Source organism: Brassica napus, chromosome A5 (genome assembly GCF_020379485.1).
Source record: "Brassica napus cultivar Da-Ae chromosome A5, Da-Ae, whole genome shotgun sequence".
In the NCBI taxonomy this organism is placed as follows: domain Eukaryota; kingdom Viridiplantae; phylum Streptophyta; class Magnoliopsida; order Brassicales; family Brassicaceae; genus Brassica; species Brassica napus.
The window spans coordinates 5,290,796-5,315,825 of NC_063438.1; the positions used below are offsets into that span (position 1 = coordinate 5,290,796).

General features: G+C 39.9%; 6 protein-coding genes, 1 non-coding gene and 1 pseudogene across 7 annotated transcripts; 3 read left to right on the forward strand and 5 right to left on the reverse strand.

Annotated features, from left to right (window-relative positions):
- Positions 1–419: 419 nt before the first annotated feature.
- LOC106389725 (translation initiation factor eIF-2B subunit epsilon) lies at positions 420–2,925 on the reverse strand. Its single transcript, XM_013830065.3, is given in 2 exon segments — positions 420–1,142; positions 1,145–2,925. Coding segments are annotated over 2 exon segments (2,175 nt in total). The 5' UTR covers positions 2,826–2,925; the 3' UTR covers positions 420–648.
- A 139-nt stretch (positions 2,926–3,064) lies between these two features.
- Positions 3,065–3,138, forward strand: TRNAT-AGU. Its single transcript has one exon. It is a non-coding gene; the product is annotated as a tRNA-Thr (tRNA).
- Positions 3,139–4,097: 959 nt separating this feature from the next.
- LOC125575613 lies at positions 4,098–6,956 on the forward strand (annotated as a pseudogene).
- Positions 6,957–10,002: 3,046 nt separating this feature from the next.
- On the reverse strand, positions 10,003–16,234 carry LOC125609331 (putative nuclease HARBI1). The gene is made up of 7 exons (XM_048780650.1): positions 16,106–16,234; positions 15,104–15,220; positions 14,850–15,033; positions 13,948–14,441; positions 13,799–13,862; positions 12,127–12,402; positions 10,003–11,416 (listed from the first exon to the last, which is right to left on the reverse strand). The coding sequence occupies exon 7, from the start codon at positions 11,406–11,408 to the stop codon at positions 10,110–10,112; it is 1,299 nt and encodes a 432-aa protein (XP_048636607.1). The 5' UTR covers positions 11,409–11,416; positions 12,127–12,402; positions 13,799–13,862; positions 13,948–14,441; positions 14,850–15,033; positions 15,104–15,220; positions 16,106–16,234; the 3' UTR covers positions 10,003–10,109.
- Positions 12,520–13,431, reverse strand: LOC106413481 (glutathione S-transferase T3-like). Its single transcript, XM_013854251.2, has one exon. It carries the CDS (start codon positions 13,429–13,431, stop codon positions 12,520–12,522), a length of 912 nt encoding a protein of 303 aa, XP_013709705.2.
- Positions 15,967–16,431, reverse strand: LOC125609332 (CLAVATA3/ESR (CLE)-related protein 42-like). The gene has a single exon (XM_048780652.1). It carries the CDS (start codon positions 16,366–16,368, stop codon positions 16,102–16,104), a length of 267 nt encoding a protein of 88 aa, XP_048636609.1. The 5' UTR covers positions 16,369–16,431; the 3' UTR covers positions 15,967–16,101.
- A 2,704-nt stretch (positions 16,432–19,135) lies between these two features.
- LOC125609333 lies at positions 19,136–23,643 on the forward strand. Its single transcript, XM_048780653.1, has 6 exons — positions 19,136–21,560; positions 21,691–21,809; positions 21,877–22,473; positions 22,596–22,872; positions 22,967–23,157; positions 23,307–23,643. The coding sequence occupies exons 1-6, from the start codon at positions 20,859–20,861 to the stop codon at positions 23,428–23,430; spliced, it is 2,010 nt and encodes a 669-aa protein (XP_048636610.1). The 5' UTR covers positions 19,136–20,858; the 3' UTR covers positions 23,431–23,643.
- A 174-nt stretch (positions 23,644–23,817) lies between these two features.
- LOC106386599 lies at positions 23,818–24,800 on the reverse strand. Its single transcript, XM_013826432.3, has one exon. It carries the CDS (start codon positions 24,789–24,791, stop codon positions 23,904–23,906), a length of 888 nt encoding a protein of 295 aa, XP_013681886.2. The 5' UTR covers positions 24,792–24,800; the 3' UTR covers positions 23,818–23,903.
- Positions 24,801–25,030: the final 230 nt, after the last annotated feature.

Genomic DNA, 25,030 nt, shown 5'->3' on the forward strand with positions numbered 1-25,030 from the left:
AATTCAGATTCTTATGCATTTGTGGGTCCAAACACAACGGGCCTTTACAAGCTAAACCCATTAGGTAGGCTTTATTTTCAGACAACACTGTTTAAAGGTTATGTGAATTTCCGTCTCGTAACCGTAAAAGGTACCTAGACTCTGCTACCTTCATAAGGTCTTGCTGTTCTAATTAGGAGATACTCAGAAGAGTTGAGATGTTTCATTGATTTAAATGCTTTTTGTGTGGATTCTGATACTTGGGTTGGTATGTTCAGTGGTGTGTTGGATGTCAATAGCATTAAGTACAGCTCAGAGTATAAATACAGGTAAGCTTTGGGTGTTTTCCCTGTTACATTAGTATACAGAAAAGGTGTTAAATTGTTTTTTTTTGTGTTTTAACTGAGAATTACCGGTTAACTCATGTTGCTTCGATCAAGTTTAAGAATAAGAATTGATTATTTTAGTCGAGAAAAGATAGCTAAACATGAGATTTAGTCAAAATACATGTCAAGCAGATCTGTAAACTCGATGGCTGAGACAGTATCTCACTAAACAGAAGAAACATATAAAATAAGGTTGTAGATTAAAGCAGAGCATCTCTCAAAACTCATAACGTAAGTGATCAATCAAAATATGAGGCTTTGAAACGGAATAATCATTACCAGTTCAGTCATCTTCTTCATCATCGTCTTCATCTTCCTCCTCAGATGCTTCCTTTAGCCACTGTATGAACGTCTCACACTGCTGCAGATAAACTTTGTCGGCTTCATCCGCGCCTGCTTTCTCTTCCGCCCATCTCATTATCGCATCTTCCTGCACCACATCTTTCTCATATAGAACATGCAGAATCTGAGCAAACAAAGGTCCCAACTCCTTCGCAGTTTCCTGACACATCTCTTCAAACTTCATTATCACTTCTATCTGTTCATCAGTTTGCTTTACATAGAACCCAAGAAGCCCCTTCCACTTCGTAATGATACTCGAGGCGTTTTTATACAGCTCACTAGCAGAGCTGTGTGGAGTATCAACTGCTAGCTTCATCATAGAGTAGAATATTGCTCCAGCACAATCCGCAGACTCCATGTTGTATGACAAACGAAGTGAGTTAATCTCCAAAACTCCAAGTTCCACTTTGATACCCTCCTCAACAGCCTTAAGAAGGTACCTTCAACTTCTCTCTCAAAGTAACCATAGTCATCACCAGGATCGTTCACATCAGTGTTGATACTATCAGCATCAGATTTCAACTCTCCAGAAGTCGGGACAACACTTTCGTCCTCCATGTCATCATAATCATCCATGGCCTGAGTGATCTCAGCGAGTTTATCCTCGGGGATTGGTGCAACAGAATGCTTCCACTCCTCATCATGAGCCCCTTCACATACTTCCCATATGTAACCTGCTCCATCAGGACCAAGCTCAGATCCTTTGGACTCCATTTCCAAACTTAGACCAGACAAACGATCTGCAGCCCCACTGCTACTGTCAGCATATTCCAGCTCCTCATCGCTGTCTTCCTTCATCGGCTGTTGAAGCAACGAAACCTTAGAATACGCAGGTACAACAAAGTCCCTCCCAACCACAACCTTGAAAGACAGAACAACACCAGGTTCCAAAACAGCCCCAGCTCTGATTCTCACCCCATCACAGACAATAGCGTTCCTTATCTCACACCCATCTTCAATAGTAACATTGTTCCAAATGTAGGACCCTTCAATCACCACATTAGATCCAATAATACATCCACTCCCAATAACCGAGTTCAAGATCCTATCCCCATTCCCAATCTTTGTACCATAACCAACAACAGTGGAAGCCCCAACATCAGCAGAACGCGACTGAACCACATCACAAGCCCTGTATATCCCTTCTCTCCCAAGCTTAACAGGACGGTTCCCACCGAAATTGATATCCGGCACATAAGGGTACGTCCACCTCTGGATTATATCCTTACTAACAGTATCATAGCTTCTAAAATTATCAACCCTAGCAGCATAACTCGACCCAATCTCATGAGTGAAGATCTTATACCCCATAATATCATCAACAAGCACACCTTTCACAAAATGACGCCGCAAGTGCTGGTAATCAAAGTTATCCTCAAAGAGACTAAGCACCTCAGGTGAACATATATCAATGTAACAATCCTGCATATCATTATACAACAACACAGATGGATTACTCTCCATCAAAGACTTATCCAAGCAAACACTCCCTCTCGCGTGATCAACCTTATCCTCCTCGTAATGAAGAAGCTGCTTCGTTAACGGATCAACAGCTATGAAGAGCTGATCAGTTCCTAGCCTCGACTGATGCGTGATCGGAGAAGGTTTCGATTTCTTGATAACCATCGTCATGATAGCTTTCTCGTCCTTCTTCTTCCTCTCCCTATGTTCTTGAATCAAATCAGCTAACGGCATGTTACTCACGGTGTCTCCGCTGACGAGGACGAAGTCGCCTTGGATCTGAGACGTCTCCGTCTGCTGCTCGTAGATGTAACGCAAGGCGTCTCCGGCGCTGATCGATTTGTGAGATTCGATCGTCCTCACGACCAGGTTCGGGTGCGTGCGCCACTCGGAGGTTTCGAGGTAATCGATGATTTGCGTGGAGTGAGCGCAGCAGAAGACGAAGACCTCCTCGATTCCGGCGGATTCGAGCCAGGCCAAGGTGTAATCGATCATCGGGACGTTTACGAGGGGTAAGAGTACCTTGGGGCGTTCTAGGGTTACGGGACGGAACTTTGTGGTGAAGCTGTCGGCGAGGAGGATGGCTTGGAGACGTTGACGGCTCTGCTCCTCGGAGTCGTCGGAAACCCTAGCGCCGCCTTTCTTCTGAGCACCCATCTCTTGATTCCGATATTGTCTCTCTCACTGTTCGATTCGATTGGAGATTCTCACGATGGAAACCTAAAACCCTTACGAGTCTAGTAATAAAAACTGAAGCTCGAATTTGAGAGATGAGGGTTAAATGTGCTCTTTTTGAGAAATGTCAAGGTCCTGTTTGCAAATTTATATTTTCACGGTTAAAGTACTTAAAGGAATAGTAATAAACATTATAGGGTCTAATGATTCAAGAATCAAATGCTTTCATAGCTCAGTTGGTTAGAGCACCCGTTTAGTAAGCGGGAGGTCTTGAGTTCAACTCTCAATGAAAGCATTTATTTTTATTTTTTTGGATTTTATTTTGCATTGCATTCAACTTTCCCAAAACTATTATATTAACGCTTCAAGGTTTTGATTATTGAAAAAAAGGAGGACTCCTTTACCCGTTAATAATACACCCTAACCAAGATTCAACAGTCTTTATTACAGACAGCTAGAGTTCTTCATTACAGAGATTTCGTTAATGTTTTGGCTATTTGAGTGGTATGAACTGAGACATAATAGACACTATGTTTGAATCCATGCTGGACTGGATTATAGTTTTGATAGAAAAGGATAATTAGTTTCATGAATGATGCGTAAAAGGTACCACTCAATAAGCAGAATATATACTTGAAGAATATATATAAGCAGCTAAATGACATGCCAGCAATGTAGAAGATGGTACTTGAAGAATATATAAGCAGCTAAATGACATGCCTGCAATGGCGGTTGAAACCACAATTGTGAAAAACCATCCACTTCTTCTGCCTGCACAAGCCGGTGTCAATGTAATTAACGAGTAGCATATCGTCGCGACTCGCGAGGGTAACACTTGGATGCCTTTAAAGTCCATAGAGACACATCCAAAAATGTTACAAATTTTTTTATGGGCCTAAGAAGCCCATTTGGGGTAATTGCCTCGGTTAAACATGAGACTAATAGACAAGATCCCAAAAAATATCTAAAAGCTCTAGTATGAATCCACAAGAGTGGTCGTCCCACAAAACACCACCACGAGCCATGTAATGATCAAATATCTAATTGCACTAAGCTCGATGCACGCCAGCCATTTTTCACGTGTCCATATTCATATTTAAATACCATATTTAAATAATACTACATTACAATATAAAACGCGTTCGTATCTGATACAGATATACGCGTAGAAAAATACACACATGAATCAGTTTGTGTATTATACAAAATGCTGGTCTAATACGTCTGCGTTTCAACGTCTATATAAACGTTTTGACAAAAGAAACCAAACAAACAAACAAAACATAGCTCAAGTATGGACCTCAAACTCAGGCCAAGCTTCTTCTTCTCCTCTTTTATTCTCATCTTTCTTCTCAATAGTTTTGATTCCGGATCAGCGGCTAGTCCTAAATGCATATCCACCGAGCGAGAAGCTCTTCTCACCTTCAAACAGTCACTTACCGATCTTTCCGGTCGGCTCTCTTCTTGGTCCGGACAAGACTGCTGCAACTGGACTGGTGTTCTCTGCGACGCCCGGACCGGTCACGTCGTCAATATTGATCTCAGAAACCCGAGTCAAGCAGTGAACTCCGATGAGTACAAAAGAGGTTGCTTACGGGGTAAGATCAACCAGTCTCTGACCCGTCTCAAGTTCTTGAGCTACCTTGACTTGAGTTCAAACGACTTCAACGGCCTGGTGATCCCTGAGTTCATCGGACACATCGTTACTCTGAGGTATTTGAATCTTTCTTCCTCATCGTTTTCCGGTGAAGTTCCCGCGAGTCTTGGGAGCTTGTCGAAGCTGGAGTTTCTTGACCTGTACGCTGAGTCGTTTAGTGACTCTGGTCCGTTTGCTTTGCGCGCAAGCGACCTCAAGTGGCTGCCTTCTTCACTGACTTACCTCAACATGGGGTATGTGAATCTAAGCGGCGCCGGTGAGACCTGGTTACAGGACTTCACTAGACTCACGAAGCTGAAGGAGTTGCATTTGTTCAACTGTGAGATCAAGAACTTACCTCCCTCCTTGTCTTCCTCTGCGAATCTGAAGCTTCTTGAAGTTCTTGATTTGTCTGAAAACTCTCTCAGTTCGCCCATACCCAACTGGCTCTTTGATCTCACCAGCCTTAGAAAGCTATTCCTGAGATGGGACTTTCTCCAAGGATCTATTCCTTCTGGATTCAAGAACTTGAAGCTTCTAGAGACATTAGATCTGTCTAATAATCTTGGACTCACGGGAGAAGTTCCACCGGTTCTTGGAGAGCTTCCTCAGCTAAAGTATCTTGACCTCTCTGCAAACGAACTCAACAGTCAAATCAATGGCTTTCTAGACGCTTTCTCCAAAAACAAATACAACAGCTTGGTCTTTCTCGATCTTAGCTCCAACAAGATGGCTGGGACATTACCTGAGTCTCTCGGAGCGTTGAGGAATCTCCAGATTCTTGATCTTTCATCCAACTCCTTCACTGGTTCGATCCCTTCTTCTATAGGAAACATGTTGTCACTCAAGAAACTCGATCTTTCTTTCAACGCCATGAACGGGAACATCCCGGAAACCTTGGGGAAGCTTGCGGAGCTCGTGGATCTAGACTTGATGGCCAACACATGGGAAGGCGTTCTCCTGAAGTCTCATTTCGCCAATCTCAGAAGCTTGAAAAGCCTCCGTCTAACAACTGAACCAAACAGATCTCTCGTCTTTAAGGTCCCGTCTACATGGGTTCCTCCTTTCAAACTGGAGCTGATCAACATCGAGAACTGCCGGATCGGCCCTAAGTTCCCAATGTGGCTTCAGGTACAAACCGAACTCAACTCCGTCACACTCAGGAACACTGGTATTGCAGACGCAATACCACACACCTGGTTCTCTAATATAGCTTCTGATGTAACGTACCTGATTCTAGCAAACAACAGAATTAAAGGTACATTACCTCAAAGCCTCGCGTTCCCAAAGTTAAACACCGTTGACTTAAGCTCCAACAGCTTCCAAGGCCCTTTCCCTCTCTGGACAACAAACGCATCAGAGCTTCGTCTTTACGAGAACAACTTCTCAGGTCCTCTTCCACTCAACATTAACGTCCTGATGCCGAGAATGGAAAAGCTGTACCTCTTTCACAACAGCTTCACCGGACCAATCCCACCGTCTCTATGCGAAGTCTCCGGTCTCCAGATCCTCTCCCTAAGAAACAACCGCTTCTCCGGTAGCTTCCCAAACTGCTGGCACCGTTCCTTCATGCTTTACGGAATCGACGTCTCCGAGAACAGCTTATCAGGCGAGATACCAGCCTCTCTCGGCGCGTTGCCTTCTCTCAGCGTCTTGCTTCTGAACCAGAACGCTTTACAAGGTAGAATCCCAGACACTCTTCAGAACTGCTCCGGTCTTACAAACATTGATCTCGGAGGAAACAAGCTGAGTGGGAAAGTGCCATCGTGGCTGAGTAAGCTGTCTTCTCTCTTCATGCTTCGTCTGCAAAGCAACTCCTTAGACGGTCAAATCCCAGATACTCTCTGCAGCGTTCCCAATCTACACATTCTTGATCTCTCGGGGAACAAAGTCTCAGGCCCGGTTCCGAAATGCATAAGCAACCTCACAGCCATTGCTCGCGGAACAACAAACTTCGAGGTGTTCCAGAACCTTGTCTTCGTAGTCACAAGAGCTCGCAAATACCAAGAGATTGTCAACAGCATCAATCTTTCGGGAAACAACTTAAGCGGAGAGATCCCAGAGGAGATCTTGGACCTCTCTTACCTTCGAATCTTGAATTTATCAAGAAACTCCATGGCGGGAAGGATTCCCGGGGGATTTCGAAACTTGGTCGGTTGGAGACGCTTGATCTATCGAGGAACATGTTGTCTGGTGCCATTCCTGAGGGCTTGGCAGCGATATCTTCTCTGCAGAAGCTGAATCTTTCGTACAATAAACTGGAGGGGAGGATACCGCAGCTTCTGAAGTTTGATGATCCGTCCGTTTACATTGGAAATGAGTTACTCTGTGGGAAACCACTTCCTAAAAAATGTCCTAGGAGAATGTTGTAGTAACAACAATATACGGTACTAAGAAGTACCTTACAAAGATAATGTACCTGATCATTCCAAAATAATAATAAAATTATCAGCTCTAAGCTGATCAAGTTGTATCCACTTACAGGAACTTGGCCACTGAAGACAAATCAATCCTATAAACATTTGAACGAGAAACCATTTCTCTTGTGCTTTTATCAAATTCCAATTCTACCCCCTTGCGGTGGGAAATTGAGAAATATTTCAAAGTTGTCCTCTATATTTTACTTGTTGACAAAGTAGACCTCTATACTTTAGTTGTTGACAAAGTCACTCACATTCATGGTTTTATGATGCGATATTTTGTTTCAGTTAAGAAAGCTTTTCTTCTCTTTTGACATTGATCGCAGCATGAGTTAGCTTTTGCTATTATTCTTACCTTTTCTTCTCTCCTGTATGAAGAGATAAAGGTGATGAGCCATCACCTTGTTCATATTTTTAAAAAGTTAATTTTTGCAATATAATCAGCTAATTATTTGATTCTCTTTTTTTTTCCTTTAACTTCCATCACTGTTTGATCACAAAATGTTTCACACATATCAAGCTAAACCAAATATTGAAACTAGGAAAGGTATTGAAACTAAGATGTGTTGGTACTTGGTGCTATGAGTAGGTTGATTAAGTATGTATAACCAACCGGGTGCTGGTGTCTTGCAAAGTTACAAACCATAGCCCATACTATTTTAACTGACTGATTTAAGAATTTTTGGCACCATTGCTTTTACTTTTTTACTTATTGGAAGTTGGAACTTCAGAAAATTAAGGTCAATGTAAGTTTTTAGTATCAGTTTGGAATAGCTTCAAAAGCTGAGACTTGGCGCTTTGTTTTATAAGTATGGGGGAAGCTTTTTGTAAAGCTACACTATTTACTGGTTGTAAGTTTTTTTTGTCTTCTCCATGTTTTGCAAATAGTGCCTCACCAAAATAGTTATGATTTATATCAAGAACTCCGCGGTTCTTTTTTTTTAACAGGACCCATACAAATTAAATCAAGTTTGGCCATCGCTATGGATTTAGGGAGAATCCGATAGTACCAACTGGTTATGAATTATATGAGATGATAAAGAATTTTGTACATGTGTTCTCTTAACAAGAGAATCAGGACATATATTAAAAGTTGTAAATCTAAAAAATCACTGTACTGGGTGAATTCCTCCAAATCTGCTTTGAACTTGTGTCAATCTATGGATTCTTTAGTCATTTTGTATAAATATTCGTACTCATCCCAGTGCCTAAGCTGCTGATCATCTTGGGTTGGGTGATTAGCTAGTTTTGTGCAGGTTCAGAGATTGTCTGTTCAGAGTTCAGTGGCAATCTCAACCCGGTCTTTGGCCGTTTGACATTTGGGGGTGTTGTACTTCGTGCTCTCTGTTCGTCTCCGGTCTAATAAATGCTCAGTTTAGTTGATGCGGGTATGCTTGGCCGCTACAGTTACTGTGGCGGACCCATGATTTTTATAAACTTGGGTCAGAAATTAATTGAGCGTTAAAATCAAAACTAAAAAAAGAAAGAAAATAAGGTGTCAAGAGCAGTTTGAACCCTGGTTTAGGGGTGTCAGCCGAAGTCAGAACACCACTAGAACTAGCGAAATTCAGTTGTACATATTTAACAAACTAGATTTATAAAATTTAAGAGGTGTCAGCTGAACCCCCTTCTTTATACATAGGTCCGCCACTGACTGTCTGTTTGTGTGGATAGGTGCTATGAAGCTCTCGGCAAGCTTTTCTTAGATAGATCATTATTTTTAAGAGTGGATTCATTAGGGAAGCCAAAATTACCGGGTTCCGGCTTTGAACTTGGCTCATTTTTCGTGGCAAGTGGATGGTGTGGACTTGGTCGAGCCTCTCGGTAGGTTCTGGTTCTTGTGTATGCTCCTGTTAAAACAGTTTAAGTTTGTGTTTAGTCTTAAATTTTTTTATTTTCTTCTTGTTATCTTTTGTAATCCTATCAAAAAAAAATTAAATTTTACCAAAAAAAAAAATATTCGTACAATCTGTTTCAGAAACGGCTGAATGAATGTTTTTTTTTCTTAGGTACGACATAGCCAAACGTAGACTCTTCTTCATTTCGACATGTAATGATGATAGTTTTTCCTGGCATCCTTTACAACCAAACGTATTTCCGTCCATGTTAGAAATACATAAACCGATCATTTAAAAATATAAGAAACATGCTATTAGTTTGTTACTATTAAATGGATAAAGGATCAAGATATGTAATACGATGGGGGAAAGTAAGAAAATGATGGTTCAACGCAGCTTTGGATGCCAGGTCTGTCTTCTCCTCCTTTACACGCAAAAACTATACCGTTTATAGATTTCATTTTTATTTCATTTTGCCACTTTCATCTTTTTCTTTTCCAGTTTTATTTTGCCTTTTTAGCATGCAGTACATAGTTTTGAAGAATATAATGACAAATTCATGTGCAGTAACTACTGTTTGGTGGTGTGTAAGAATAATCCAGACTGTATTACAATAAAGAAAAAATCAAATATCAAACCAAATCGAGATAAGTTTACTTCGCTCAGTAAGTTTCTAGCAAACTAGAGTAATCGTACCGAGTAAACTGAAGCGAAAAAGACTATAATGAACTCTGTCTAATTTGACGAATTTCTAAACTAGTTTAAAGCAAAGAATTAGAAGTGCATTGGGTTTGTTCATCATTACCTATAATCTGCAATATGATTATTACCCAAACAAAAGTATACTTTTCAGTACTACTCATCATCACTTAGCTTTCGTTGACACACAGCCAATGCAGGTTCGCGGAGGCATGTGCCTCTGAACTCACCAAGTACTATATTTATAAGTTATAACTATGCAAAATCCACATTTTATATGGTTGGTTTGTGATTATTAGATGCGACAAGCATGACCCAAAGACTTTTATACATATTGCGCTAGTATTTTCTAAATTAATAATTGAACCGGCTGGGAAATAAGTCAATAAGAGCACTTGCAATGGTCATCCCCACATTGGGATCCTTGGGAATTGTTTATTATAAATTTTTTTGCTTTTTGTTTTTGTTTGAACAGTGAAGGACTCGAGTCCAAAAAGCTCGTTCAATGGTGATCCCGAAGACGGAGTCCTTAACATTAAAATATTATTATTTTTTTTTTAAAAATTGAAATTGAAAATTTATTAATTGCATAATTAAAATAAAAGGTACAAGGATTCAATTTAAAGATACAAGGATTAAAAGATACAAGGTTTAAATATAAAGATACTAATTATTAATCTTCATCGCCAAATTTATTCCAAATGTTTTCGATCAAATCATTCTTCAATCGTTCATGAGTTTGCCTATCACGAAGATCATTTCGGTTGGGAAATATATTATTGAGAATTGTCGGGATTTCGTTTAGTGTAGGGTTTGCGTTTAGGACCTCCGAAGTTCTGGAAGATTCTCCTTCTTCAAATTCTGAAATATCGTACCGCATTGAATAACCATCTCGTTCATCTTCAACTATCATATTGTGTAGTATGATACATGCTCTCATTATCTTCCCTATCTTCTCTTTGGCCATTGTACGAACCGGGTTTTTCACAATCGCAAACCGAGCTTGCAATACTCCAAAAGCCCGTTCGACATCTTTTCGGACTGATTCTTGAACTTGAGCAAATAACTGTTGTTTAGGACTTTGAGGGAGTGCGATAGTTTGGATAAATGTTGACCATTTTGGATATATACCATCTGTGAGGTAATATGCCAACTTATACATGTGGTTGTTGACCATGTACCTCACACTGGGAGCTCGACCTTCTAAAAGGTCATCAAACACAGGAGATCGATCGAGGACATTAAGATCATTTAAGGTACCTGGAAGACCAAAAAATGCGTGCCAAATCCAAAGATCTTGTGAAGCTACGGCCTCTAGAACAATAGTCGGTTTTCCGTGGCCACGGGCGTACTGTCCTTTCCAAGCGGTTGGACAATTTTTCCACTCCCAGTGCATACAGTCAATGCTCCCGACCATCCCAGGAAACCCTCGTTTCTCTCCCATATCGAGTAGTCGTTGAAGATCCTCTGCTGTGGGTGGTCGCAGATACTCATCTCCGAATAACTGTATTATCCCATCAGTGAAATGATGTAAACAAGAAAGTGCAGTGCTCTCACCAAGTCGGAGATATTCGTCAACCGTGTCAGCCGAATTTCCATAAGCAAGTAGACGAATTGCTGCCGTGCATTTTTGTAGTGCAGTAAGACCCCACCTCCCCGTTGCATCTTTTCTTTGCTGAAAGAATGGAAAGAATTGTTCAAGGCCATCGACAATACGCATGAATAATCCCTTATTCATGCGGAATCGGCGTCTGAAAGTTTGTATCGAATATGTCGAATGGTCGTCGTTGAAGTAGTCATTGCTTAGCTGGTGCTGTCCTCCTTCGCGGTGTCGTTCAGTATAGCTACGGGTTCTTTGCGGTATGGGTTCGGCCTCCACTATATCGTCGTAAATTTCGTCAATGAAATCTTCGATAATATCATCCAATCTCTCCTCGATTTCATCATTTTCATCAGATGAAGATGACGACATTGCTTATCCTGGTGGATAAATAATAAGTTGCTTAGAAGATTTCTTATATTTTGAATTTTTCTACTTTTACATCTTTTCTATTTTTTTCTTATAAGTTAAAAATATTTAGATTATTTCTACTTTTAAATCTTTTCTAGTTAAAAATATTTTGAATTTTTCTACTTTTAAATCTTTTATATTTTTTTCTTATAAGTTAAAAATATTTAGGTTATTTCTACTTTTAAATATTTTCTAGTTAAAAATATTTAGAATTTTTATACTTTTAAATCTTTTCTATTTTTTTCTTATAAGTTAAAAATATTTTGAATTTTTCTACTTTTAAATATTTTCTAGTTAAAAATATTTTGATTTTTTCTACTTTTAAATCTTTTCTATTTTTTTCTTATAAGTTAAAAATATTTTGAATTTTTCTACTTTTAAATCTTTTCTTATTTTTTGGTAGTTTGGGATTCTAGTTTTTATAAATGAAGAAAATTCTAGAAACAAAGTGAGAATAAATATAGCCGTTCTTATAACTGATACAACTAGTTAAAAGTTAAAACATATATTAACAAGCATGTAAAACTGAAACAAAATGCATGTAAGCCATATGAAACAAAATGCATGTAAGCCATATTAACAAGCATGTAAAACCTAAGATGCCAAAGACGATAGCGAGCAAAATGCATGTAAAACTGAAACAAAATGCATGTAAGCCATATGAAACAACAACCGAAACCTGATTATGGTTATGGTACAGAGAAGCAAGTTGATGAGATGGATACAAAGGATTGAGAGAAGCAAGTAGCAGACAAATATTACAATGGTTTTCGTTCCAAAATATTACAAAGGTTTTGATGATAAGGTTTTTGATGTTGAGGAGAAAGACATACATATCCGAGTACTTATACTACAAGAAGGGAAAACCCGTGACTTATGAGCAGGAGCTACATGCCAAAATGCTCTCAGTACTCTAAATCCACCCGTGACAACTCCCGTGACCTCAAATAACTACCTGCAACAACACGTTTAAAAAATGGTTAGTTTAGCTGTAACAACTAAGCAAGTACACACATCACACAACAAGTACTAACTTTTCCTACAAGTGACCTCAAAGAACACACAGTACACATCATAACATTTCAGACATAAGCTTCATTTTTAGTGTTGTTTCAATCTCAGACAATGGCTCTTTCTTGGCCAGCAAGCGATCAAGGACTTTATTTCTAGAAAGTTTTTCCTTAAGTTCCAAAACGCCTTGTAGCTTAGACAACTCCTCATCTCGACCACTCTTCTTCTTCTTACTGGCACCTTTCGCAGCCTTTACCCCGACGGGTCTATCCTCATCTTCTCCAACAACATTTTCTTCTGGTCCGTCAAGATCCACCACCGGCCTCCGCTTTTCCTTTCCACCATCCTTAGCCATATATGTGGAGGCCCATTTCTGCTCATGCCTGAGCTCTCTCCAGCAGTGATCGAGTGTGAACTTGGTATCGTACTTGGTGAAGAATATGTCGTAAGCAGCTTTGATCACATCATCATCATTTTGGCCGCTTCTCTGCTCCCTCAGCGCCTGGTTGTAGCAACCAGTGAATCTGGATACTTCATGATTGATCCTAGACCACCTCTGCTTACAAGAAGTAACCTCCCGCGGTACTTCCCCAACGAGCTGAGGGCTGGCGTTGTAGTAGTCTACAATACGCTTCCAGAAAGCAACAGCTCTCTGCTCGTTGCCTACGAGAGGGTCCTTACTGGTGTTAAGCCAAGCACCAATAAGGATCCTATCCTCTTTGGGTGTATATTTCCTTCTATCTGGAAAGGTCTTAACAGACTCCTCAGGGACTTGCCTACGAGACTGACCAGGGACTTGCCTACGAGACTGACCAGGGACTTGACTAGGACACTCAGGAGGGATTTGGCTAGGACACTCAGGAGAGATTTCGCTAGGAGAATCATCAGGAGTTTGAGACCCAAGCCAAAAAGGCTCGGGTGATTCAAGATCTACTGGCATTTGACTGAACAGAAGGTGTCTATAACCCGACATGCTCTAAAAATGCTCTGTGTTACTCAAGTAGTTACACAGAGCCTTAAGTAATACAAGTTCTAATTTATTATACAATAACACCCTATCAAATCTGAGCAGTTTGGAAGATAGGAAGCAAACTAAAAGCAATTAACAAATATCAGTAGCATTTATTAATACAGTCCTAGTTATTTAGGTTGTCTAATTAAATCCTATGTACTATAACAGCTATTTAACCAAACACCATTCAATTATACAGCAATTTAAACGTAGAACATTTAAAACCAATCAAATCACACTGGTTTTTATCTACCTACAAAAACCATTCAATAAATCTACAATCCTATTTGAATTTTTTTTTAACGGATAGAAAAGAAAAGCAGAGTACCTTTACTTTTTTCGCCATTGGACATGTGATAGAATAGTCCCCATTGAAGCCTTCGCAGCTACTCCTGCAAATAAGTAACATGAGGCAGTCAAATGTTTTAATACAAACGCATAAACTGAAAATGAAATACAAATAAGTCAAGAGCTTACCATGTAGAACCAAGATTACCAAACCTATGACCACTAGCAGGCACACCATTAGCTTAACTCGTGTGGTTTCCTTTCCTGCGTCGTACAAAGTCTTCTCTAGCAGCAGCAGCTTCTGCTCTCTCTCTGCAACTGCTTCCTTAAGCCTTCTTATCTCCGTCTGAAAGTCCCTCATCTCCTCCAAGACCGCGTCATCCAACCACTTCCAGATGTGAGTGGCTCCATCAACGACATTGTTGCAGGTGAAATACCTACGGCCTGGATCTTTTTTCGTGTAGGCTGTAGCAACAACCGGCTCACTCCCACAGTAGCAGATCGTCGGGATGCCATCATCCCCCTCAGGTTGAGGTTGGTTCTGAAACGGCTCTCCATTACCGAAGCTACTCTGAGCTTCATCGGCGTAGATCTGAGCTTCAGCTTCGAGAAGTGAGGTGATGTCGACGGATGCTGATGATGAGGACGGCTGGCTATAGCTATACCTTCCCATTTTTGTTAACCTGCAAAGAAAGAGACAAGCAAAAAGCAAAGATTAGCACTAATGTTGATAAACAATAAGAAAGACGAACTTATCAACACTAAATAGAGCGGCAACCCTAAATCGAATGGGAAAAATGCACAATTTTCAAATCCATAATTCGATCGACACCCGAAAAGGGTTTTCAAATCCCCAAAATCGATCGAGACCCAAAAGGGTTTTCAAATCCCTAAAGCGACCGAGACCCAAAAGGGTTTTCAAACCCCTAAAGCGACCGAGACCCAAAAGGGTTTTCAAACCCTAATATAAAAAATCCCCAAATCGCAGCTTTTTTGCGAACCCTAATTTTGATACAAACGATCCCAACTCGATTGAATATAAATGGAAACAATCTAGCTCGATTAATATAGAAGAAAACGCTTCGACTTACCTTGAGGATCACACGGAGTTGAATCGCGACGGTGGAATCCGACAAATCGCCCTAGAGAGTTGAGAGGTTTTTTTTTTCTTTGCTTTCGTCGAAATGAATTTTTTTTTCCCCATTACCAAACACAAACGCTCCTCCGTCCAATCTCTCTCCGCCACGTCGCCCACGGACCGGGTCCGTCAAGATGCTATTTACGGATCAATCCGTCAAATGGACTGGGTTTATATTAATTAAAAAATCAAAAAAGTGCAACGGACCTGGCTAACGGACTCGATGTCATCCCCCGTTGCAAGTGCTCTAAGTGTGTGGATCCACCCACGTTAGCTCTTCTATATCTCAAGATTCTTGTCTTTTGTTTCATTTTGCTTAATGGCCTGTTCGAGAATCAAAACAAATAGTTTGATTAATTTCTTCGGTGTTCCACGTTTTTACTTTTCTAATATGATGAATCTTTCAAGGGGGTCGAAAAGCGCACACACACACACATATATATATATATATATATATATATACGTGACAGTGTGAGTGCCATTATTATTTGCATGGGAGATTGAAACTTTATTAGGAATAAAGAAAATTAAAGCATACTGAATTTGGAAAATGGTTCAAACCCTTTATAAGCACGTCTGTCTATATATGTTTATGCGTGTGTACATATTTGTTTCTACACCTTTCTTATAACCCGGGGGATCCCCAGGCATGTGGACGTATTTTTGTTTTAAAATTGTTTCTTTGTTGCTATTTTTGCATAATTCTTTACTATGCTAAAATATACTTATAAGATATATATTTCAGTTTTAAAGAATGTAAAAACTTCACGTAAAGTTTTAATATTCTGTCAAATAATCTTGTTTTATTACTGGTGCCGTGTTTTATACACTTTAGGATCTCATTATAATTCTTTTAAAGAAAAAGTAGTTCCTCGCAGATACATTTAGAGATTAACTCGCTTAAAGAACTCAACCACTACCCCGTCGTGGATTGTTTAGACAGACGTATGAAATCAAACTTTGGATACACTGATAATATATCTATGTGATATGTATATTTATATATATCTTCTTTTTATGTATGTATATTCATGTAACACCCACAAAACATTTTTTCTTGCAAAATTGGAAGTTTGAAACTTTGAATAAAAGTCAGGTAACATTCGATGACTTTTGTACGTGCGACCTCATAAGCAAAGAGATACACTAGAATACTAGGCAAAATATTCATACAACAAGCTCTGTAATAAACATTTTACACATTTCTACCTATTGGAGATGGGATTTGGACCACTTGGGACTCCGTGTTCATTGTCATTGAGCATCTTCCCCTTCCGCCATGCGGTCATGGGCCGCCGAACTCGAAACTTCTCTCTTCTTGTCCCTTCTGGCGAAGTCACCGCCACATCATTGACGTGTTGATCAGTGGAGCCGGTCCTATGAGTTTGATCAGTGGTTCTTTGATGGCTTTGAAGGACTAGAGAAAGGAAGAAGAAGAGAAGAAGTGGATTGATGATGTGAGGAGATCTCATCACATGTTATACCAAATATAGGATTGTATGTGTATTCAATAATACAACAAAACAACAACACAGAAAAAAGTTCTTTGATATTTTGAACTGAGGAGCTCTTTGAAGATCAAGAAATGAGTTTTGATATCTAGAGCTCGTAGAGAGAGAGATGTGTGAGATTGTGTATGCAGATTTTCTTTTCTTTTGGTGTAATAATGCGTGGAAAGTGCGCGAGGAAATAAAAGAAAAAGCAAAGATGGTACGCCTTTTTATTTACGTTGTCTGTAGTCTGAATGTGAACTTTGAGGATTGATGGAGACTGAAAAATCAAAAAGGGTACAGCATATTTAAATATGGTGTCCGTTTTTATATTAAACATTCGATACTAAATTTTTTTTTTTTTTTTCCGTCAAGAGTTGATATTATTACTAAAAGGGCCAAGCCCAGAATTACAACAAAAAAGCCCAAGGTCCACCAAACGAAACCCTAGAGAAAACTAAAAACGGTGCCTCCGTTCGCTCACGGCGTGCCCCCGTTTCCAGCCGTCCCCGGTGATCAAACCGACGATCCACCGGAAGAACCGTAACTCACTGGCTTCCAAGCCTCATCGCCGCAAACACTTCCAACCGCGAGTTCCCAATAGTGGATAGATCAATCGGTAAACCGAGATCTCATCCGCCTCCTTTCGTCACCGGAACTGGGAAGAAAGCTTCGCCGGCAGAACCACACCTTCAACAACGGAGAACTTCGAACGGCTTCCGACGCGAACTCCTCCAACTAGACCAAACTGAAACCGCAAAAACCAGAGATAAAAACAAAACCCTAACAAACCTAGGGGACTAAAAGCCGGCGGCGCAAGGCAAAGACCGCCTTCACCCCCCGGAAACCCAAGCCGGCGAAAGCGGAGCTAACGAAGCCTCCGCCTCCCGGAAACTAGACCGGCGGCGATGGATCTGAAGGAGCCTCCACCTCCCGGGAAACCCTAATCTGACAAACCGACATCACCCCACCTCACCCTTCACCCAGTCGCGTCGTTACTCCAGCCACCGCGCCACCATGTGGATCTGTTCACTCCCCGAGTTGACCACTCCGGTTTGGAACTGGACAGAGCTCCGACAAAATGAATAGGAAGAGGAGGTGAAAAGGAAGTCGGGAAACGATTTTAACCTAAAGAAAATGGGCTCCGGCGACGGCACGAACGCTCACGCGCCGGCCGTACGCCGGACCCAAAACCAGATCTGCTTTCTCTCTCTGCTTTCTCTCTCTATGCTCTCTCACTGCGGTTGTTTCTCCATTCGATACTAAATTCATCGTCTTCTTTTTTGGTTAAATAATATTATATACTTCTTGAAAATATTAATTATAATTTACATCACTGAGAGAGCTTATTATTATAGGTGAACAGATAGCTATCGACTTTGACCATTTGATTTGGAGGTTCCGAGACAAACACAAGCCGACGATCATTTTTTTTGTTTTTTCATCTCATACGAGATTCTAATCAGCTAACAAGAAAATTCAAACAAAAGAAAAGGAAAAGGGGCGAAGAAAAAGGAGAACGAGAACAAATTATTTACGGAAAATTAGCCACAAAGGACAAAGAGTCTCATCCAAATTCCATGACAAGATTTATCAGTGTCATGTTCCTATTTGGACACTTTTATATCACTTGTCAAAAGATTTGTTTGATCTTCCCGAGTATACTCTCCTAAATTAGGTAAAAAATCAGTTTCACAATAAGATGAAGAGTTTACTATATAGTAAATACTATACTGTATTAAACTAAATATTTATTCTGTTCACTAATACAATTGTATTTTGTTCCCATGGAATCCCGTATCCCAACTTACCAAATTAATGTTTAATGGGTCGGTCAATTATGGTACATTTAGTAGACCAGCGTGGACCTATATAAATCAGATGGAAGTGGAATGTATTGGATAACAAAGTTGTCGCAAAAATCTTTCAACTCTCCATGCAAAGAGAGAAGAATTTCTATAGACAATGTCCTAATTAATTACAAAATTTACATATCACTACGATACAAGTAGAGATAGATTTCTCAGACTTGGTGAACATAATTACAAATCCTCAACGTTTGATTTTGAGTTAGTTTCATTTCACCTTTTACGAGATAGTTTTTTTGGGATTTTGCATCTCATATATTTTTGCAGATCCAAGAATATGTGTGTATTCTCTTGCCAAAGAAGCGAAAAGTAGTGGTGTTCTCTTTTCTCATATATATCAGATTTGGTTGAAGCGGATTTTTTCCTAGAACAATTCAACCTCAACTGCCACTTGATTTTATAAATTGGATGTCAAAAAATTTCAAATTGTATTTATTGAATATATTTTAAATCTTTAAAAAAAAATTGCGATGTCGTGTGGCTAATGAATAAGAGATCTTTGGCATTTCAAGGTGAATGAAAATAGTGTGTCGGTAGCCCTATGCATTCACTTAAGTAAACCTTGACGAGAGCAATGGCATCTCGTCTGATGGTGGTTATGGTGTTGGTGCATGAAACTTCTCTGATATATTGTAGGCTACCGTCACATTTCAATATTTAGTCAGTAATTCAGATAAAAATATTTCACATCATCACACACTAAAGAGAGCATGATAAAAAACATTAACTCCACTTGTTGGTATACGTTGGTCGTTGGGACGCATGTTTGGAATGCCCTCTAAAGAATTACTATTTGGTAAAAATTGCACAATGTCCACTAAAACTTATGTGTAACTTTTCGCCAATCGATGAATTCGTTTCAGGATATAGTGAATTCGCCAATCACTGGTCCAACGGCATTTCTTGATCTATGTACATCCACAGGTACATCTTTTCATATACTACTAATTAAATTGTTAGTCTAACATAGATCACTGTTGAATATTTGTATTTTCACATGACGGTCATAACTATCATAAATTTGAAATTGATCTATGCGGTGCAAACCTATCAATTTCTTTTATTTTGTTGAGATAGCCTTTATGTCAGATGTTAAGTATATGTATTTTTACCCTCTTTAATGTGCATATTAAAATTAATCACAATTTTTTTTCCATTATTTTGGGCATTTTCCACCCTCGTGATAAGTTCATCCATCTTCAAGTCTGTTGCTCGTTTCTTCATCGACATTAATTCAGTCATTTGGTCAGTTCATGATATTTATCCATTCTCTTGAAAGCATTTTAGAGCTCTCTGAAGAACAGTGTTCCTTTTTTTTTTTTTTTGTCACTAAAACAAACGACATATTAGATTGATACCTAACTCACCAAGCGACATATTAAATTATTCTACTTGTTTGGCCCAGCTCAAAAATGAACTATTTCATATTTTATGTTTTCTGACTCTTCCGACTTGGATTCTCAGGACGTCTTCAGATAACCACACTATAGTCCATGATCCCCTAACCATACTTTGGAAAGTTCATGTTGCTCACTAGCATTGAGCCCACCTTGTAGAAGAACATCACGGATCTCCCATTTATCCTACAATAGTTTAAGAACACGATTGTGTACCCAAACATATACTATCCATTGTCTTGGAAGAACAATTAATATTCAATTTTTGGTTAGTTAGTTGGTTTGGTTTGACTCAGCTCCCGCCTTTCGTGTAACTCATTAAAGAGGAAACCATGAAAAGATTGTTGATCTCAACCATATTTTACGACAAATTGAATTCTTAGTTAACGAACTCATATAGGACCGAGGAAAGGAAAACTTAATACTATAGAATATGAATTTATATCTTTCTGTTACCGTAGGTTTCAGACTCTGCTTTGGTAATTTAATTATATGTCGATGAATCATAGTTTTATGTCACAGTAGAACATTTTTGATTTAGCAAACACTATACATTATTTTTGGCGCAAAAAATCTCTGAATCTTGATCTAGAAAATTATGCAGGTTTTTAAAAACAGTTTAATGAAAATAAATCAAGAGTTGATCCAAATGTTAAAAATCTAGTCAATGGTCCCCAATTGCCAACGGCTCCTTTGGACTCTCCGCTTTAGGGCCCTCCACGCCTTCATAAATTCCAACGCTAATAAACTTTCAAAAGATTACATTTTTAATTCCCCCAAGTGAACGCTTTCTGCATTCCCAACGCCTTATTTTAGAAGCTTCCTCGAGACACTCAACTTAACTACTTGTCTTCATCTCGAATCTGTCTTTCCTTAACTTTTACACTCTGTTTTGTATTCTTTCCTTTTTCTCCGACACGTTTCCAAGTTTAGAGGATGAAACACAAAACAGTTCAAGGACTCGCAGTTCTGTTCTTTTTACTGGTCGTCGTTATATCAAAACCTTCTAAAAATAGATAAAACAAACACACAGTTGCACTGAATTTCTGTTTCTTCATCGTTACCTTTGTCTTAACACCAAAAATTAGTATCTTCAGTTAGTTACAAAAAAACGAACTTTTCTTCCTTTTTTTCTTCTTCTTCTTTCCCCTTTTGGAGAGAGACAAACATATTCACAAGATCGAGATCCGATCAAAGATGAGTCTTTATGTTGTTTGTCTTCCTCTTCTTGATCGTTAACGAAATGGCGTCTTCTCAGTTAGAGATCGCCTCTTTGCGATCTAACTTCGGATGCATCATCCTCAGAGACCGCAACCAAAGGCAGAACAACCACGACGCCGTTTTCAAAAAGAAGAACAAAAGCCGTCTTGGGTCGCCGGAGAAACCACGTACCGGCAAAGGAAATAACTTTTCCGACAGCACGAAGAGAAACGACAAACGTGGAGGAGCTTCTTCTCTTGTGCAGATATGGGAGGCGAGGCTGAACCGATCTAGCACCGGAAACTCATCGCCGATTCAAGAAGAAACCAACCTTTCGGCTCCATCTACCGACGGAGAGTCTGAATCAGAGAACGTGTCTAAGAATAATGATCCAACGGTGGAGGTTGAATCCGGTGCTCTCGGTACGGTTCCTGAGTCCGGAGAGAGCAAATGGGGCAGAGTCGCTGAGATTATCCGGAAACTGAAGCTAACCGCCGGAGATAATGTTCGTGCCGCCGACGTGCTGAACATTAAAACGCCGAAGCAGGAGAAAAGTAGTTTTCGGGCGGTTACTTGCTCGCCGCGTCTACGAGGACGGCAAGCGTTCTCCGATTTGCTTATGCGTTTGGAACGCGACCGTCATCGCGAACTGGAGTCGCTTGCTGGACGCAACGCAGTTTCTAAGTTTTCTCAACGCGGTCGTCTCCAGGTACACTTGCATATTTGAGAAACCACCCTATACTTCCACATGTTTACAAATATAGCTCATAACTTTCTGAAGTTACAAAAGTAACCCATTTCCGGAGTTTAAACTCTCACGCTTTTCCTTGTTAACACAGTCAATGTTGCGGCTAAGGACTCTCAAACGCGGCCTACTGATTCAAGACCGTCATCTTTCTAGCGCAAAAACACCTGATCTGAGTCGCTTTGAATTTGGTTCTACAGTTCTTAACCTAAGGTGAGATCAAGAACCTTTATAATCTCTTTTTACAAGTTCAGCTCTCAATCTTTACATCGTTAAATAGGGAAAGATTCGGGGCAAACGCCACTTCTGAAGCAGAACGGAAGAAGAGACAAGAAACTACCTTAGAAACAGAGAGAAGTACCGAGAGCATGAAGCCAAAAGACACTACTATTCTTCTAGAAACGACTTCCACAGAGCGGTTAAGCCCTCGAAACCACAAGATAGAGGCAGCAAACTCACGCAAGAAAGAAACCGAACCAAAGATGAGTTACCGTCAGCTGCAAGAAACCACGGTACAAGAAGCTTTGAAAAGAAAAATTGATAACACAAGCCCCCACACCATCGTAACTCTTCAAGAACCGCGTACACCGGAAAAGGAAGTGGCGAACATTGTGGAAAGCCGTGCATATGGAACTCATGAAACACCGTTCCTTGAGTCACAAGAAACACCGTTCCTTGAGTCACAAGAAACGTCGTTTGTATGGCAATATCAAGAAGAGTATGAGGATGAACAATCTTATTACGGAGAAATGAGCAACGACTGGTTTACTGAAATATCTCGGCCTCGGACTTACTGGGAAGATCTGAGGAAATCACGCTACTTGGAAGTGATGAACACTCGATCTGACAAGGACGATATATGCAGACTCCTTGAGAGGTAAAACAAAATGAAAAGAATTCATATTTCTTAATTTTTTTATTTTTTTATTTTGTAACATCATATTTCTTAATTCAAAACATCTTTTATATAACCTAACATCCGTTGTATTGACCAAACAGAAGAACAGTTTCTGATTTCCTCCAGAGCGAATTGCGAGAGAAGATCGATAAGCTCATGATGTCCCGTGTTCAGACACATCCGGTTCAGAGAATTGAGGAAGCTGATAAAGAGGAACAAGAATGTGAGATAGGCGAAGAAGAAGATGAATTAAGAGATGACTTGAGTCACACGTCATCGCAGTTATTTGCCCCATCACCTGCAGGATCATGGAGTTCTCAGGACATAGGAGTTTCTTCCACACCTGACTTATCACCTCTGCACACTCCTCAGTCTACTGTGCGTCTTCTTCACTCATTGACATGTCCAAAAAAAAACAGCAATTAATTTTGATGAGATCTGACATTTTTTTATGTCACCAAAAATGTTTCAGGAGATGGAGATTATAAGCGAGTTGAGATCACAGATCTTACAGCTCCAGCTAGATATGTCGGAGCTACGTGACTCTGTCAAAACGTGTTTGGACGTAAACGCTACCCTTCAAAAGTCAGTTCACCGCGAAAATCCCCTGAAACGCAAATGCTGCGTTTGTAACGAATCGCAAGTTGAAACACTTCTATACAGGTAACCAACTCACCAATCTTTTGGCTATTAAAAAAAAAAACATTTCAGTTTTGTCTTTTTCAGGGTTTTTGATAAAAAAAATTGGTACTAGTTCTTTTTTTAATTTTGTTTATACGTTCCTACAAATTTGTTGCGGTTAATTTACATAGGTGCGGACACATGTGCACATGCCTAAGATGCGCAAACGAGCTACAATGTAATGGCGGGAAATGCCCTATTTGTCGTGCTAAGATTCTAGACGTTGTTCGCGTCTTCTTCGATTCAAGCACCTAAACAACTAATGACACCAACGGTTCAAAACGCTAACAATACTTCACCTTAACCTTACACACGTTTGTTTGTTGTATAACCCACCCTTTTTTCTTCCTTTGTTTGCTTTTACGTTTAACTGGAGGGCGTTTGCATTTTGGATCTGCCTCAGAGATTCATATCAACTCTTTTCTTGACGTTGAAGTTTTCTTCTTCTTGTAAAGACACATCATATACCTTTTTACTTTCCTTCCATCAAGTTTGTACGATGTTGAAAGGTTTAGTATTTACCGTTTATATTAATTATGTACCAATATAAAAACAATGATGGGAAAATTAGTACCAAAAAGAAAGCTTAATATTCGGATAAAAGGTGATACATGTGGAGGATCAATATATCGTAATCCTTCATCATTGTTATATACATACCGGTTACTTGTAGATACGAACATATATTATAGTAAGTCTTATTATAGCGCTATGTTTTCTTAAGTTCTTCACGCGTTCTGTGCTGCTAAGAACGTGTTGAAGTCATCTCTAGCTTTAAGCAAGCGTGGGGTGATACACGACCGCGGTGAAGTAGGGCATGAAACCGAGGTCGTGGTTGAAAACCTGACACGGCGATGCGGTGATGTCTCAGCCGAACAACCCCTTTGTTGCCTTTCCGACCGAGAAGTCTTTAGAACACTTCTCAAAGGTAAACTTTCTCTTTCCTTGTCGAAGAAGAAACCCAAACTCATTGGTTCTTGGACCTCTCTGCCGCTTCCACGGCCAGATTTGATCATCTCCACTGGTAGATCAAAGTACAACCGGTTGTTTTCTCGGGCAAGAGCAGTTGTTGTTGAAGCCCATGAGCCACATTCGAATTTCTCAAACGAGTCACCTAGGGAGATTGTGGAGTTTGAAAACGATGACGCTTTGGTCATCTTCTTCTTCTTTACAGAAGAATCATCGCTGCTTTTCGGTGACCTCACATGTTTTTGCTTGCCAAATCCAGGGAGGGATAAACAGAAGGCGTTGCATTTGAACTCTTCTTCATCTTCATGGATAAATTTTTTTACGGGATACCTAGCTTTTCCAACAGAAAGCATGGATTCTTGGGTGCCAAGCTTCTTACGTGGCTTCATCATCGGCTCGGGAAGAACAGGAAGCGGCACGGCGTTGTCTCTTGGCGGAGACATAGCCAGAGGTAAGACCATTCTGAAGCTTTCATCTTTCACAGATGGGCGGGAGAGAACCGGTGAAACTGTCAGCTGGTTCTTCACTAAGAAATTGAAAGTAGGGTTAGGGTTTTCTCCGGGGAAAACGCTGAGACGCTGCCACTCGTCGTTGCTCCATTTGTTGGTTAGACCATCTTCTAACACAATCAACGCTGGAGGAGACATAATAAACTTAGTAATCTTAAGGTAATATACTAACAAAGGTGAATGAAAAGTAAGAGGTGAGATGCTTAGGGTTGGATTAGAAAGGTAGAATTCATAGGATATATATATAAAACGGGGAAGAAGTGGAAAGCACGTCTATGGCGGCGTGGAGAAGTGGTGACTAACATGTAGGGGTGTTGGCGGTGTGAAGGAGGTGAATGATAATATTTGAATTTAGAAAAAAAAAATCAAGAAGATGC